The sequence below is a fragment of the Anoplopoma fimbria genome, chromosome 21 (genome assembly GCF_027596085.1).
Source record: "Anoplopoma fimbria isolate UVic2021 breed Golden Eagle Sablefish chromosome 21, Afim_UVic_2022, whole genome shotgun sequence".
NCBI lineage: Eukaryota > Metazoa > Chordata > Actinopteri > Perciformes > Anoplopomatidae > Anoplopoma > Anoplopoma fimbria.
In genome coordinates this window covers 20,168,543-20,185,780 of record NC_072469.1, presented here as the reverse complement: position 1 = coordinate 20,185,780, position 17,238 = coordinate 20,168,543, and the positions used below count along the sequence as shown (strand labels likewise).

General features: G+C 41.3%; 1 protein-coding gene across 1 annotated transcript in view; it reads left to right on the top strand.

The window, feature by feature from the left end:
- sema5a (sema domain, seven thrombospondin repeats (type 1 and type 1-like), transmembrane domain (TM) and short cytoplasmic domain, (semaphorin) 5A) overlaps positions 1-17,238 on the top strand; it is a 112,514-nt gene that overhangs the window by 15,093 nt on the left and 80,183 nt on the right. Inside the window, exon 2 of the mRNA XM_054623020.1 lies at positions 14,489-14,700. Within this exon, the coding sequence (XP_054478995.1) occupies positions 14,553-14,700 (148 nt within the window). The 5' untranslated portion in view covers positions 14,489-14,552. The remainder of the gene's footprint in view (positions 1-14,488; positions 14,701-17,238) is intronic.

The window sequence follows — 17,238 nt, the reverse complement described above, 5'->3', positions numbered from 1 at the left end:
GTCATTGATCAGAGAAAGAGACAGTGTGGAAACATTATAGTGAGACCTGATTAGTAAGAGTGTAGCGTGACGCGCCGAGGGATCAGCATCAATAATGTCACCGGCAGAAAATCTGCCTGAGCCTCAGTTTTCTATTTCCCTTAGAAATTTGATGTCTCCTCTCCTGTCCTTGCTTACAAAGTGTGGAAGCATCTCAAATGCATCAACCCAACCCCCTCCACTTCCATGCTGTTATTAAAGTGTGTCACATATTAGGAAACGTAATGGATTCCTGTGTAAATGCTACAAAGAGAAATTTAAACATTACAGTTACGCTTACGCTGATAGTAGTAGTTCACCATTTAATATTGGATTAACATATGCTTCCATTTTCTTTCACCACAAGCACTTCCTTATATGAGGCCAAAACCCCTTATTTAACAACTGTGTCTTCCTTGGCACCCTGTCAAATTGTGCTCTAACTCACTGCTTCTCTTCACCTTCCAATTGGCATTTACAGAGGAAATCTACCTGTACAAAAGGCTTTGTCACAGTGGTTAATGAGCAGATAGTGAAGGACAACCTGATCATTAAGCCTTTGGACCTAAGCAAGAAGATAATGGCTCCAATTGATGTGTGTGAGATAATGTTGGGGGCTGGTTGTGGTTTGGTCCTAAGCTTTCTACTCATTGTGGGAAATACAGGGGGTGGGGGGGTCCTTAAATTATCCTTGAGATCCCCTTCAACAGCAACATTTTTGGGGGTTGCTGGAAAAATCTCGCCACTTGCAATTGTCAATAACGTTATAACGTTACCCAGAAAAACCTGAAAAGCTGGATTTTTCTCTGCTTCGACATAATGGTTACACTCAGTACGCTGTGACTGAATTGTGAGAGACGTTTTTTGCATAAATTGTAGAGCGACAACCAAGTGTGTGTTTGTCGGGTTAGAGAGAGAGAGAGGCGAGTGATCCTGTTGCAAGGCGTAGTTGTAGCGTGGTTGTGTAGTTTTGCGAGTGACCTCATTGTTAACGATATTTGAGCTGTTGACATGTTGCAAAGCCGGTGTAGCCTAGTTGCTGCCTTGGCTTGCATCCTTTTAATCTTGTTTATTGCTTGTTGATTCTGTGTAAGACTTAATTTAGCATAGCACTGGAGCACTAGGCACAGTAGGGGGGCGCCCAGATTATCTCGGGGTATTTGGCACACTGCTTTTACCCTTAAGCAGTAAAATTGTTTTTTGGGGTAAAATATAGGTTGTTAGTGGCATTAAACTCCATATAAGTTTTTGAAAAAAAAAAAAGACAAGAGAGCTGAAACCATAAGGCAGTTTGCATTGCATACTGCCGCGGTAATAACAAATGAAATGTGTTGTTTGATTGACGTTTTGTAGGCTATCATTGGGGACATAATTGAAGCAGAAAAAACATTACACAGACAGTTGATGCAGCTTTGTAATGATGAATCTCTCCATCTATTAATATTTGTGATTGTTGCCCTTGCGCCTCCTCGCGGTTTACCCCTCAGAGAGTGTGTTGCAAGATGTGTACGTTGTTGTGCTTCTTCAAAAGCAGCCTGGCCTCTCTCATGGGGAAAATACAGAGGATCACGCAGGAGGAAATGCAATTACCGCCTCCCAGAAGAATCTTAATCACTGAGCCCTGATGTTAAAAGTTGAAATTTCAAAGACACAGCGCAAATCATTTGATTTACTCACTCCCATCTTCACAGGATGTAAATAAGCTTATTAACCAGTCATTTTTTATGTGAGCATCCCATGACCTCAAGAGGAGCCACTGACTTTATTCAAATAGAATCTCTAAAGATACACCAGTGAAATTATTATATTTACAGTGAATGTGTTTATCTAAAACCTGAAGAATTCACAAAAATATGAAACATCAGTGAACACAGCACTTAGAACTAGTTAACTTTAGGTTCAATTTTGACACACCACATATTTCTTATAGTGCAGGTGCTTGAAATAAGTCATATCTGTTATTATGCATTAAGTATGCACAGTACATTTAACATACAGTGTATATGAATGCAGAAGCAATATGTTTCAAGTCCAGTGCCTCCTAATTGTACCAATGACTAATAAAGTCTTCTTCTGGACTCCAACTGGGAATCAAATGCCCAATTAAAGCCTTTACCCTTAGGCCCTGCTCTAGTAGAAGTGAGCAGAAATGAGAAAGTAGAAGAGGAATCCCTCAAATAATACATTGCCTGGGGCTAAGGTGTATAGGTTGGACCTGAGAGTGACTTCAAGTCTCAGGTGTCTATATTTTTGAGGAGGCTTAGTGTCAGAGTGGACAAGTCCATTCAGTTTCGTTGAAACGCAATCCTTCAGACTCCTTACTAGCATGAGGAAAAAGAAAGAGAGGCAGACAGACAGACAGAGAGAAAGATGGAGGCGAGACAGAGGAAGATAGATAATCCTACATCTGTTTGCTTGGTCTAGCAGAGACACGATCACATCGGATGCCTGAGGGCTCCGTCTCCGAATGTGCTCCTCTGTTGTTCCAGTTTACCCTTGGGAGGTATGTTCGTGGAGACGGAGACTCAGGCAGGCACGCACATGCACACAAACACACAAAGACCACTTCAGCAGCATCGTTTCTGGTGTTAAAACAGCTGCCGTTAACCAAACCCATCTCTCCCTCTCATTAAAGCTATAACGTTCTGCTATTGTCTCTGGCGTAAACGGGGCAAAATACCAACTTAGGCCAGGCTCTCAACAGACACACAAAGACACGCACACATGCTCACACTCGGGTAATTAATTGGTTCCAGTGGAGCCAAGAGCTAATTTACTATCCCTCCTGCCACATTTCTTCAGATACTGTAAGACGACTCATCTCAAGGCAGCTTCCTTATGGCTCCCACCCCATCTGTAGGTCCTTTATATGTGTTGAAGTATAAGTGTCTATGTTTTTTTTATCTGCCAAAGAGGTGGTTGTTGTTTTTCAGGCATATAATTACTGAGCTGTAGGAGTTGACCGCCTGTTAGGCTTGTTATCTTGGTTGTGTTGATTGCAAGAAACATGTGGAAAGATTTATTACAGTTCACTGTCTCCCTTTGGGTTTGACCATTTGGGACTTGGGACAGTGACGGACCAGATTTAAAAGAAAGAAGATTAGTCCATATATTTCACCAACTTTGTTAGATCCAGCCAAGTAGCTGAAAGAGTAATCAACTCATTTTGTAAAGTTATAGATAGATCATATTGTAACCAACCTTATTTCTCCATAAAATATATTCCACTAGTCTTATATGCTTTGAAATAGATACAACATGGACAAAATACACAAAGATAATGCCTTATTTGCATGTTTTAACAAATAAAAATCCGAAAACGAAGAGCAGGGGACGTTACATGATGATATCTATATGTTAACTTTTTCCCCTTTAATGTCTTGAAAAAAGGAAAAATATAACAATATATATCTATAAAGGCCGTTTTGTCAAAATGAGTTTATTCCCAGACTCTGAGCTAGAAATCTCCACTTCACTAGATCATTCATACACCAAACTTTCTAGTTTCGTCCTATCTATATTGTGAAGGTTTATTGTTAATATACAATTATAGGTGCATCAAAGTAACAGGTCTGTATTACAAACGAGTAAAAAGTACAATAAATCTAAATAAATATGTGGAGTACAAATATAAAACCTCACATTGAGTACTTGGACTTTTTAACCCTCCGCCTCTGCTGTAGAACACCCACCAACAGTACACACAGTTGAACGCTTTGTACATTTACAGCAAGTATAACCAAAGAGACTCGACCTCCCTTGCAGCGGAATCTATCTGTATGAGATTTCATCCATCATTCCCCCAGTCATATCCTGTCACCGCCAAAGCTGATGTGATTGATTATCATATTAGTAATTGGATGATTCAAAACTGCAGTATTCTGTGCAGAGCCCCCCCTCCAAAAAAAAAAGTCTCCCATCACTGATTTCACATACTCAACTGAATGAGAGGAATTTACCCTTGGATGACTACCATTTTCTTTTCATTTAGAGTCTGGTTAGCATCAAGGTAGCATTTCGTTCATGTGTGAGGTGCGTCAGTGCCCTTTTAAAAGGACAGATCTATGAGCTGGTCCTGTAGTTAGTCGTCACCCTTGATATTGGCAGAGCAGCGAGTGCAATCACTGTGCTTATTCACCTCAGAGGTGTAGAGGGCAGGTGTGTTTGTGTGAATGGCAAGTCTGTGCACAGCTGTAGACTGTGATAGCGCCATTTTGTGCCCAGTGAGACAGTCGGCTACCCGTTATCCAAGCATGTAATTAAAGCTTTAGAAATGTCACCAACCCTCAGTGGTGGGCTTTATGCCCCTTTGCTGCTGTCCCAGGTGAGTGTACATACATTTGCCACTATGATGTTTAATGTTTGTATTTCCTGTATGTTCATGTGTGGGGAGTTGTTTTGTTGAACGTCTTCAGTTTTCGTGGCCTTCCTTGCACCACTGCATTTATCAGGCGTCAGATGACCCCGCTCCTTTCATGTGTATCGGCGCTGCTAATACACCGCACCGAGAACAAAGGCTTTGAAGTGCAACACATCTTTGATGCCAATGCATTACTCAAGCTGATAAATATTGCGAAAATTATATTAAATTCTTCAAACATCCACAAAAGGGTCGGTTTGATCATCTCCAGGGTGAAAGGGATCCTGTTCTTCTGCTTGCAAATCAGCTTCAGGTTTTTTTGGTCTGTGTTAGTCTTCAATGCTAGCTGTTAAGTCAAAGATATCGATGACAGTAGCATTGAAGACATACCCTGACACTTTGTATTCGGGAGCTGTTAGCAACCTAACACTTGCTTTCCTGTCAGGAAGGTGCGTTTTTAGTACATTGCTGAGGTTATGGAAATATCAACTCTCAGTGAGATGTAGATTTGGGACAGGGGTGACAAACTCTCACTTTCTTCTCTTGAGTTTTAAGCCAGAGCTGCAAGGTTGTTGTGACTATTTGCTCTCTGTGAACTACGCTTTCTTGACACTGAGAGCAGCTCAGACGGTAGCCTGAGGGGTCTGGGCTGCGTGTCAGAGCCGCTGTCTCAGCAGTCGATTGGTGGCTGCGTCCGCCACTGGATTTTATTTTCACAAGTTGTAACTGTGTTATGCAGACATCACTCAGACGGCAACAGCAGCAGCTCGGCTGTAGAGGTAGAAAGAGGGCTTGTTGAGAGTGTGTGCTGTCCACAGTTCCTGATGAAGTTGATAGTTGCATTCCTCTGTCTCTGCAGCATGAGGCCTTGTTACATTTTTGAGCTTCTTCAGGGTCTTTTCTTGTGAGGACAGTTTGACATTTTGAAAAATCTGAATAAAGCTACGGCCTTAAGTGGGCTGACTGAGCTTAGCGTAAAGAATAGAAATTAACATGTTGTATTGGGTGTGTAAAAACAGCAAATCACAGCTTTATCGGGTGTTATGTGTCAGGCTTTTTCTTTGCTCTAAACAGTTACTAGGCAACCAGCGGTGACACCAGAGAGTTACCGGTCCTGACCAAAAAATTGTTCTACGATTTCGTGTTTACACACTTCCGTCTTTGTACCAGTGAAATAAATCATCTGTTATGTGTTGATTGGTGAGCTTTAGCACCCAGGTCTGACACTTTCTAAGACATCTGGAGTACAACAACAATGCCATCTTGCTTTTTGAGTGTATATTTACACCATGTTATCTGTATTGAATGCAGTGTAAACGCATACGCGTGAATATGTTTCACTCAAAGATAGAAAGACAAAAAGACTTTGGATTGATGGGCGGGGGTTAGGGGAGGTGGATTGGTCAAACAAACACAGGACTTTAAACCAGGAGACTGGTGTTGGAGACCGGTGTCACAAAGTGTAGTTGTGTTATTTTGTAGTAAGTGATTTTTGTGACGTGTTCTCTTATGTTACATTGTTTACATTTTAGTTAGTTTAAGAACTTATTTTAAGCTCAACCAACTAAGTGTTTTTTCTGCCAAAATCTGACTGCAGTAGTTTCACATTAACCACGTGGTGTAAAATCAAATGCAAAAAGCCTAAAACGCGTAAAACTGCTAATGTCCTTTTAAAGTGATGTTATTTATTTGCTTCCCATGAGATCAGGTTAGCTTAAACAATGCTGTTGGATTTTGTTACCTTTGGACAGAGCTTGTCTCATTGTTTCTCCCCATTTCTAATCTAACGGCAAGAAAGCGAATGAGTAAATTTCCCAAAATGTCAAACTCTTCCTTTCAGAAGAACAAGGCACAGTTCCAAAGAGAAATGAGTACAAATAAAAACTCTTTATATTTTCATAGTACCCTTGTCAAAAGCAGAGAAGAAACCAACCAACCTCATAATTTGATTAATTCTCTGCAATTATGAAGTCGGCTGTGTAGGCCACAAGTCCTGACTCTGCATTACCTTGACCTAAATTTTGAAGCGAACAGTTTTAAAAGCCATGCTCTCTATTCAAAGAGGCCATTCTGCCAAGAGCTCTGCAAAGGTTTTAAGTCATAGGTCATATTGAACAAAAGTACCTCCAGCAATCAAAGAGGCAGCAAGATCGGGCCACGCTATTCTGGTAATCTCGTGCCTAGTGGCATGTGAGAGCTTTCACACGGTGTTTCTCTCTTTTCAGGCATGATGTCACTTTTCTTGCCACATATTGCATGTTGTTGAGGCCTTTTTCCTCGTGTGTTGTGTAGAAACGCAGACCACATTCAGGCGCGTGGTAATGGATCAGCATGAGTGCTAGAGGGTAAGCAAGTTGAGTAAAAATAACAGCAGGATTTGGGAAGCTCTGGAGAGTTTGGGTGGGACTCAGGAAGAAATTGCTGGGTGTGTTTTTGAGCAAGTGAGTGGAGAGTCAGTGTATGTGTGTGTGTGTGTGTGTGTGTGTGTGTGTGTGTGTGTGTGTGTGTGTGTGTGTGTGTGTGTGTGTGTGTGTGTGTGTGTGTGTGTGTGTGTGTGTGTGTGTGTGTTTGTGTGTAAATGTGAGTGATATACGTCCCAGATTTAGCTGGAGCAAAGCTATGGTTGTGGTCAGGCCAGTCATCAGTGCTGGTCAAAAAAAGCCTTTCACCTTAGTACAGTACATAGACTTTGGTGTTTTTAAGATTCATTGTGTTTTTCAGCATGAACCAAAAAGAAAAAAAAGTACCAGAAAAGGTGTGTGCAACCATTAATCAGGAGCAGAGGAAGGTGACATTTTCTAAAAACTATTTACTGTAAAAAGTTTAAGCAGAAACAAACTTTGAACTAAGTTGAGTACCTGTGGTGTTTCAGTCCAACACCAGAGAAGCTTTATGCTGTTCCTCCCCAGCGCCTGTGTTTCATCAGCTGTATCCCATCCTTCCATATGCTGAAAGCAGAAAATACCCAACAAATCACTGCTCTGTTTTTTTCCAAATCATCTGCAGCGATCGCAAACTAACAACAGATTGGAATCTCGGAGCATCACTCTGAAATGAAAACTGATCCAGTATTTGTTCGATTTAATTTTACTCCAATGTAGAGCTGTTTGTGGAAAATATTGGACTCAGACTCGGATCATATGCAGGCAAATATATATTAGTACCCTACAGAAATATGCATCTGCAAATATACATGTCCAGTGATTTTTCAAAGACTTAGAAAACCTTTCTTGCTCACAAAGTAAAGTTTCCACCGGGCTTTAAACTCACTTTTTGTGCAAAAAAACATAAACTACAATTATTCTGCAGCATTTTTTTCTTTTCAAAGCAGATGCAACTGTTTTTGGACATATCTTTGGAAACTCAGCTTCAAGCCTCTTTGTGGGCATTTCCAAAGCAGTGTTGCAATACTGACATTTGTACAAAATGTATACTATATATTCATTTTAACAAAAATAATATTATAATACCTCAAGATCATATTGCAATAGGAGCACACCAGCCACGCCGCCAAATTGGGCCAGGGGCATTAAGTGTGGAGAACACACCCATCTTCGATGATGTTAACAAAATCTGTCCACAAACATACAAAACACCTGGCAAAGTACTCAAAACTGCTAATGTGGTATTTCCCACTAGAGTAGGTGTCTCAAGAGTCATGTTTTCATATCAGTACAATACCAGCTACACACTGTTGGCTGGTAATAGCATTCTCACACACACGCAAGCAGAATGATTTATTTGATCCAAATGCAGAGAAATATTGGTTCAAAATAAGGAAGCTGAAGTGTGAAATGCATTCTGGGCTTGAGAGAAAACTGGGAAAGCTTTCTTCTCAGGTGTGTGCTTGTGCGTGTTTTACAGAGAGAGAGAGACAATGAATGTGAAAATGTGAAAAACTGAAAAAGATAAACTGCACATGTGCACATTTGATTTTGCGCATCAAAAGCAATACTGTGCACCACAGATAAGCTTTTGAAACAAACAAGCCATCGGATCCAAATGCACTTTTCAATCTCACTCTTGGAGAGACACAAGCTTTTTCTTTGTGCAGAATTAACCTGCCCCCTGATCCGGGGGGTCGTGAAGCGGAAAGGACCCTGCTGTGCGGCAATGAACCTTTGATGGCGATATCATCACTCCGTCATTCTCCCTGTCATCCTCCGCCGAGCCCGTGAGACACCCGCAGGACTGAGAGCATAAATAGTGAGGGAAAAGGTCAATGAAAGGTAGAAACAGAAGGGGGCAGGGGATTGATAACGATGGAAGAAATTCGAGAGGTGGCGGTGAATGAAAATCCTCATGGCAGCCGGAAAAGAGGAAAAGTCAGTCGACCACTCGGTCTGTCAATCATGTTGTGTTTTGTGCATTATTCCATCAGTCATTCAGGCGCCTCATCAGTCTCTCCATCACTTTGTAAGATCGTTTGTCATTCAGTTCGCCAGCTTGTCAGTCAGTCAGTCGGTCATCTAGTGTGTCGGTCACTCAGTAAGCCAGTAGACAAGTCGTGGTTAGACTTCACAGCCATCCTTTTATTCTTTTATCAATCTATAACTTACTTCAATAATAAACTAATAAGGAGCCTTTTCAGCCAGACAGACAGCAAAGTAAAGAGCAAACATGTCCGTCATTTCTGCGTGTGCTTTGTGCTTTTGGCGTCTTGTGTTTCAGACCAGATACCAATTGGCAGACAAAGACTCAGAACAACAAACAAAAACTGGCAATAACCCGTTTGATAGACAGAGTGATAAACAGGCAAACACCCAGCAAATCACATCCAAACACACGCACACACACACACACACACACACACACACACACACACACACACACACACACACACACACACACACACACACACACACACACACACACACACACACACACATATAAGCGCTCTGCTGGAAATAAATAGAGCTTTACGAAGCAGCTCTGTGGTGTCTTTGTGTGCTCTGGTCTAAAGTAAAGTCTGGATTGATTTTTTACTGGTGTGACCTGTCTGAGAGAGAGAGAGAGAGAGAGAGAGAGAGAGAGAGAGAGAGAGAGAGAGAAGCATCTATCAGCACTGGGTTGTGACCCCAAACTCGCCCTCCCCTGATTGTGTTTGGACAGATGGATCATCACTGCGACACTCACATTTGACAAACGTGCTTGTATGTGAGCCTGCATGTTTGTGTGTGTGTGTGTGTGTGTGTGTGTGTGTGTGTGTGTGTGTGTGTGTGTGTGTGTGTGTGTGTGTGTGTGTGTGTGTGTGTGTGTGTGTGTGTGCATGCATGTGTGTGTCAGTGTGACGGATCCAAAGCTGGCGGTCATTAGGGAGCGTATTTATTATGTATAGTGTAATTTGACCAACATGAAGTCCCCTTCAGACAAAATCAATAGTGGTGTTAATATGATCCTCTCTCCACTCGTTACTGCAGGAAGACTTCAATTGATTAGTTAGCTGACACTTCAACTTCCACAATGCAAAGCTGCAGAGGTATGTGGGTGTGTGTGTGTGGGTGTGTTTGGGGGGTGGGGAGGGGTGGGGGGGTAATAGTTTTAACTTTCCAAACAGCTATTGATTGTCTGAGCCAGTCCATTATTCAGCTCTCAAAAACATTTTACTGCAAGTAGACTTTGCATCTGCATTATTCTTTGTCTACTTTTTTGTGAGTTGGAAATATATTATGCTGTCTTTCACTGTGAGTTTTGAGGGGATATGACGCCACCATAATGGAACAAGCCGCACAAGAGTTGAGTGGATTAGATTTGGCGTCGAAAAAAAGAATAATAACAATAGGTATGATGTGATAAAATTTGTGGATGTTAATATTACGTTATTAAGATTCATCCGTCATTCATTCATCAATTCTTTTTTTATAACTGAAATTCATAAAACGTTTCTGCTTGACACAACGAGCGTGTTGATGAACGGGTCTGAGGACTATACAAATCAGTCTGAGAAGTCATGAAGAAAAATTTTGCCATTTAGAATGTGTGGTTCAAACAAACACAGGACTTTCTCCCAGATGACCGCTGTTTGTGTCCCATGTGAAAGCAAAAGTAATCGTTGACTGTACACTTATTCTAATTAGAGAAGCAGTCTAATTCATTTTGAACTTCAAGACTAACTCAATGTTTTACTGGATCATTTGAGGAGGCAAATGAGGAGAATAAGAGAGAAATGTGTCGAGATAAAGATTTTAAGGAAACTGTGTTTTGAAATATAAAGTTAGAAAGTAGAGAATCAGCTATTTTGTACTGAAAATTTTAATTCAACCTGCTAATTATGACTTCTGATGTTTTGTCTTGCTTCTATTTATGGCAATGTAGTGTACGGTTCTGTGCTGAAAGGCAGACAGCCTCAGATATCACCCCGATGAAGTGAAGATAGCATGAAAAATGAGGGTAATAAGGCACAAACCTTAGATGAAAGACTGGTGCTGCGACTCACATTGGTCTGTGTCTTCTCTTGTTCTCTTTACATTATCCTGGCAGGAATACTGTATTGTACTGTCTTATCTATTCTGTACATGCATTTCAAAAGAAAACATCGTTTACACCATGTTTCGTTTTTTTTGTATGGCTAGGGATCACTCTGCTAAGCGCCCTGAATGCACCAGTGTGTTATCCATCATCAGGTCCCAGGGTGATTTCAGTGTGTGTGTGTGTGTGTGTGTGTGTGTCTGAATGCACTGGCACTGTAAGTGTTTTTTGTGTGTCCGTATTTGTAGAGGTGTGAAAGAGAGACAGAGAAAGAAGTAGGATCAAGATGAGGAGGAGGAGGAGGAGGAGGAGGAGGAGGAGGAGGAGGAGGAGGCGGCAATGGTGGAGGCTTGTTCTAATGCCCTGGAGATGATTTAGAGTTTAGACCACCGAACAGCACAGAAATGCCTTCCAGTTTTCTCCCACAGGACCAGTTGGTGGCTTGTGGTGAGTTAAAGAGAAAATAGGATCCTCCTGAAATCACTTCAGGGTGAAGTTCTGGCTGTCTGTCTGTGCTCTGTTACTTAAGAGTCATGATGCAAATGCATGTGTGGGCATAAATCAGGTCTTTAAAGTGACATATGCAAATGTTTTTAATTCATTGCTCATGAATATTTACAGTATTTTTGATTTCATAGTTCTTAATTGTTTCACCATGCAATGACAGGTTCTCATTACTTAATGCAAATACAAAGATGGGAACATTTTGAGATTCATTAAATCCAGTCGTAAAAAGTAAATAGGGTTTACTTACATTTTAGGTCTGATATTAATTATGCAAGAAAAAAAACTCATACATTGGATTATATCATATATTTTGCCATATTTTGGGATTTTTTTTGCGTGTTTATTCGTTGTTTAAATATAGGTACCTTGTTGAGTCTTGCCAGCTGGTAGTGCTCTTGAGCAATTTTGTTTAGGTTGGGTTGCCACACACATTCCTTTTGCAGATTTCAAGCTATTCTTTCAGTGCGCGAAGAGGTGTAGCAATCCACCAACAAAGGTGTGGAAGAAGAAAACCAGCTAGCAAACGTTGATGGAAACACTGCACGATTTCAAATATTCAAAGATTTGCTTTGCAAGGGTTTTGTATGCAGATAATGCATTAATGCATTTGTTTGACCTCAAGGTGCTTTGATGGTGCTTTTGTATTTTTTACTTTAAATCTCACAGCACCATTTAATATTAAATTAAACTACTTTACAACTGAGAGGGTTTCAAAACACCCCATGAATCAGTAAAACCAGGAGAAAGCTTGAGTGATAACGAGACTGTTACTAATACTAAATGGTTAGCTAAATGCTTGTTCTTGAAACAGCATTAAAAAATGTGCATAAATGAGATGGTAGAACTTTGTTTTCTGAACATCCATTCGTTTGTGCGTGTACGTGTGTGTGTGTTTGTGTGTAGGTGTGTGTGTATGTACTTGTGGTGCAGGCATGGTGGGAGGTTGTGTGTACAGGGCTGTTGCAGAGGGAAGGTGGAGGACAAAGAGTACACAGCTCAGTGGCCTTAGCTCCTTCTTCTGTCAGCCAGCCCTCTGCTGTACGTCTGCATGTGTTTGTGTGTTGGGGACAGACACGTATGTACAATACTTTTACCACAGCCCTTTATAAACATGCAAACACACACACACAACTGTAAAAGCTAATAATCTCACTTCACTACGTTAAATTCCCATCTGTGCCCAGCGGATCAGGTATACATTTCCCCAAAGCGAATGCATACATAAAAGTTTATAAGCCTGAATTAAAAATGACAAGAGTAATTTCCTATGGGGGAAATGACTTGCTCGTTTTTTAGTTGCAACCGGTAAAATGGCTTTTTGTTGAGGGAAGAAAAAAGAGTCAGACTGTCAAGGAAACTAGCAGACAAAGAAAAGTGACACTGAAAATGACAGGTTGACTAAAGCAAAGCTGCAAAAGAGCACAGAAGCTGACGTGTGAACCATCAAGACGAAAGTGAAAAAGAACAGAGAGAGGAAACTGGCACTGGCTGTCACTTGCTTTCCCCGCAGTGGATGACAGGTGTTTTACATTACTCTGTGGGTGAAGGCAAACCACATATCCCCGCTTCCTGTGCATTTATACACTGGACTTTGAATGAATTCCATACTGGCCCCAAGGTCATGGAGCCTATTCATGCAAACTGAAGGCAGAGTTAACTTTCAATTCAAGGGGAAAATTAAATAAAACCACCGCACACACAGCATGAGGATTTTCATGTGCCAGCAGGAGTGGAGAGGTGTCTTAATGTATGTTTTACCCAAGAACCACTCAAAGCTTTCCAGCACTACGGGCAATTCATACTTCAGAGAGAGGTGGAGAGAGTTTTTTCTTTTTTCCTCTTATTACATTCTGCCTTTTCAAAACAAGCAGGGTATTGATAGTTTTTGCTTATTTGCAACCCATCATTCATTCTAAATCAACTCTGTCATAGAGGGAGGATTGTTCTGTTCTTGCTGTACAAAGCACCATTATTTCCCCACTGACTGAACAACAGATGAAATTCCTTTTTCACATGCAATAAGACAGTAAATGCTCCACAGGTTTGGCTGCAGAATAAATTTTCTGTTATGAAAACTAAAGCAAAGCAAAGGCTTGCCATTGCACCTTACAGCTGAGATCAGTTTATTCACTCACTCCGCCACACACGCTGCTCAAACCTCAGTGTACAGTTGGGGGGGGGGCTTATTCTTTTGTTGCACACGGCATGAATCATTCCTGGTAATAGCATCACATAAATGATTAACAAGTAATGATGTCGACGGTCTAGACCGCTCATCAATTCAGCCCCACATAGAAAAGAAATCATGAACAATTGAGTTGTGGAAACTGCTTTGTTGTTCTTGCAAGGGAATTACTTTTCTGGGAAACACGAATCTGCAGTAAGCATTATATAATAATCACATCCAGCAATTTGAGTGCTCGGTTGTGAATACAAACATGTCAGATTTACAGCCGCTATAGGAGTTAATTGACCCACAAGGAGTGCTGTGCAGTGCAGCTCCATACATATATCCTTCACATATTCACACAAACAAACTCCTTATAATGAAAACTCATGCATGCACACACACACAATGTACATTGAACTATTGCTGCCCTTCAATATTACATACAAACAAAGCTCCTCTGCAGGAAAAAAACAACATGCACCAAGTGCACATCATTTCAGATATTAGAGCACACAGACACACACACACATTAGGTGTTTGAGGTAATGCAGAGCCATGTCTGATTCATGCGCTGCGTGTCAGAGGTGTAAGGTCTCTGGGAACACACAGGCTGGTTTTACTCAGCAAAACTCCCAACACTTTTCCTCCCCAATCAGTCACACTCCCTCCTCTTTGCACCTCACTCGTTTGCCTTTCGTCAGGATTTATTTTCGCTGCTTTTCATCTCCCGTGTGAATCCACTGTGCTTGTAGCGAGGTGCTATCCCGTATCAAGCTTTAAAGCGCTTTGATTAAAACTAATGTGAAATAAGTGATAGGCTGGCGACCTGTCCAGGTGTACCCTGCCTTCACCCATTGACAGCTGGGATCGGCTCCAGCACCCCTGCGACCCTTAACTGGATAAGCGGTTACGGAAGATGGAATGTGAAATAAGTCTTTGTTTGAACCCAAATCTGTCTCTTTCAGGTGTGTCTCTCCAATGCTCTTGGCCCCTGAGGCCTGAGGAGAAGTGAGCCAAGCCCAGCCCCCCATGGGACGCCCTGTTACCCAGCATGCACTGCTGCTGCTGCAGTGCATGCTGGTCCTGCGGCCCGCAGGCGTGGCCAGTAGGAGAGGGCCGGTGCTGCTGCCTGAATCGCCCTGTCACAAGACGGAGCACCCGCTCGTCCCACACTCAGGTAAACAAGCCCACACACACTAGGGTGACACCATAATTATGTGAACTGTATGTAATCAAACTGTGTCTAATTATGCTTTCTCCCTTGCCTTCATTTCTCCCTGCCTCCATTCTTTCACTCCAACCTTCATCACATTGTTTGCTCCGTTGAAATCTCGTTCCCTACCTTCAACAGGTCAGATTTACAGACCATATAAGGACAATTTCTGGACACTTCATCTGGATATTTTACTGTTGCTAGAATACAAAAACGCTGTAAGCAAATTGATAGACAAATATAGAAAAAGTAGAGCACCTTAACATTTTTTATTGGGTATCCACTGTAGTTGGCATGTAGCTGTTTGTCTGAGAGTTTATGTCATTTCTCCCTGGCAATGGCTGAAAACAAGATATTTACTGAAATTATGGGGTTTTATGTAACTGATTACTTTCAGCCCATTGGGTCGTTCAAAGTAAGTTATGTTAACTTTTGGCATGGATCAAAAACAAAGATGAGTATGTATCTAAAATTGATTGAAGGCGAGGACACCAATATGTTCTGTTCATATTTTCAACAGCTGAGTTCACTACGAGCAACCACGAACGCATCAGGCTGAGGGTAACCAGTTAACAGGGTCACAAGTTAAACCAAAACATTGGTGGCGCGTATGGCAGCAAACTGTTAAACGTTGTGACTAGCACTAGATTGATCAAAAATGCTTGTCATGGTATTTTAAGTTCTTCACATGACCACAGATAATGTAGTTGTAAGCATTTAGTGACTTTTACTCTCTTCATTTCTCGCTGGTATAATGTTACAAGCTAATTTTCTCCCCCAAATAAATGTATATAACTGGCCACTTAATATTGGGCAACTTATGTACTTATGTACTGTAATTCTGTTGCAAAGTTGCATGTGCATACTTTGGTACGTCATAATTGCTTACAAACTGTAGAAGAGTCTATAGTCAATTAAAACAAACATCAACTGCCTAACAAAGGGTTTTTATTTACAGTCTCTAAAATTCCCTCTTCCCTTCCCCCGCCCTGGATGGCACATTAGTTAGCCCAAAAAAATTGAAAAGTAACATGTATTTATATATATCGATATACAAACCAGAGACTGTATAGTCAAACAACTTTACGTTAGCTTACTTAGCCATCTAAGTACATCTGATGCCTCTCTTTCCTCTTTGCTCCTTCCTTTCCCTTGAGACACAAAGCAGACACAACCTTCCTCGTATGTCTTAACAGGGCTCTGCAGTTTTTAGGTACAGCATATTCCTTATCAGATTTCATCCTCCTCACCCTTTATTTTACATTGCTATTGAACAGCTAAACTGTAATGAAATGATGTGAAACTTAGTCAAAAGAAAGGATCAATAGCGATCAATGCCGTTCTGTCTGCCCTGTGCGAAGCAGCAGAATGTCATTGAGCTGTTTCCAGTCCAGCAGTGTCGCAGTCAGATAATCACATCAGATTCTGTCTAAAATGAAATGGACTAGAAAACCAAGGTCACGGTGTGTGTCCAAAGACCCACATGCATGCCTCATATTCAGTAACTCCGCCCAGTACAGACACAAGGACTCTTCCTCTACAACCCTTTCTTTCTCCGTCTTTCTTCTCTGTCTTGGTCAGTTCATTATTTGCTAAGCTGGCACTCTTCCCTTTGCGCCAATTGAGTGCAATGATGATGACTAACTGCCCAGCTAACATAACACGTTCCTGCCTTGTGCTTTCCGCAATGAGGGGGATAACAAAGCAGCCAATGGGTCAGCTGTGGTCAACGCGTTTTGGTTCTCTAATGTACAAGAAGGGCCCATTAGGCTCCGGTGGCCTAATGCTTTGGTGGAAATATAGGAGCATTAATGAAAAGTGTTGACATTTCAGTTAGTAATCAGACATGGTTCACTAAGACAAAGCTAACTGTTCAGGAGAAGAGAGTAGAAAGTGAGAGGAACTTAAAGGCGTCAGTGTCTCTTGGTTAGTGTCTGAATGATCAGCTGTGATGATACAGTGGTGTCCTACTGCAGGAATGCTCTGAGGCTTCATTGGAGACATACAGTATTGTATAATGGTAAATATTGTACTGTAAAAAAGTGAATAAGTTCGTTTACCACTTAGCTTCTTTTTTGGGTAAGGCTACATGAGAAACCAGAGGCAGTCAACTCAGTCCCACCCATCTGCATTCAAACTGTTAAAAGGTGGAATTATTGTTCAAAGAATAAAATTGCATGCAGACACATGCACAGTGTTCATGTGAATTTCATGTTGTTGACCCCTAAAAGTTCAGCCAATGTTTCTTAGCTCACAAGTTTGTTGACTTGTCTACACATCAGCTTTGTTGCCCTGGATTCAAAGCTCTAAAGCTCTGCAGACTTTGCATGTCTAGAGTTTTTTTCTTTGCTTTTGTTTTTCTGCTTTCATAAGGGGACAAAGAACAAAAACTTTCCTTTCAATGCTGGTTTTATCTTTATGCTTTGTTCACTTACATTCCAACCTTATTTCTTCTCACCTTGTGTTAAGAATCAGCACCTTTTCACAGAGCAGCTGCTTATT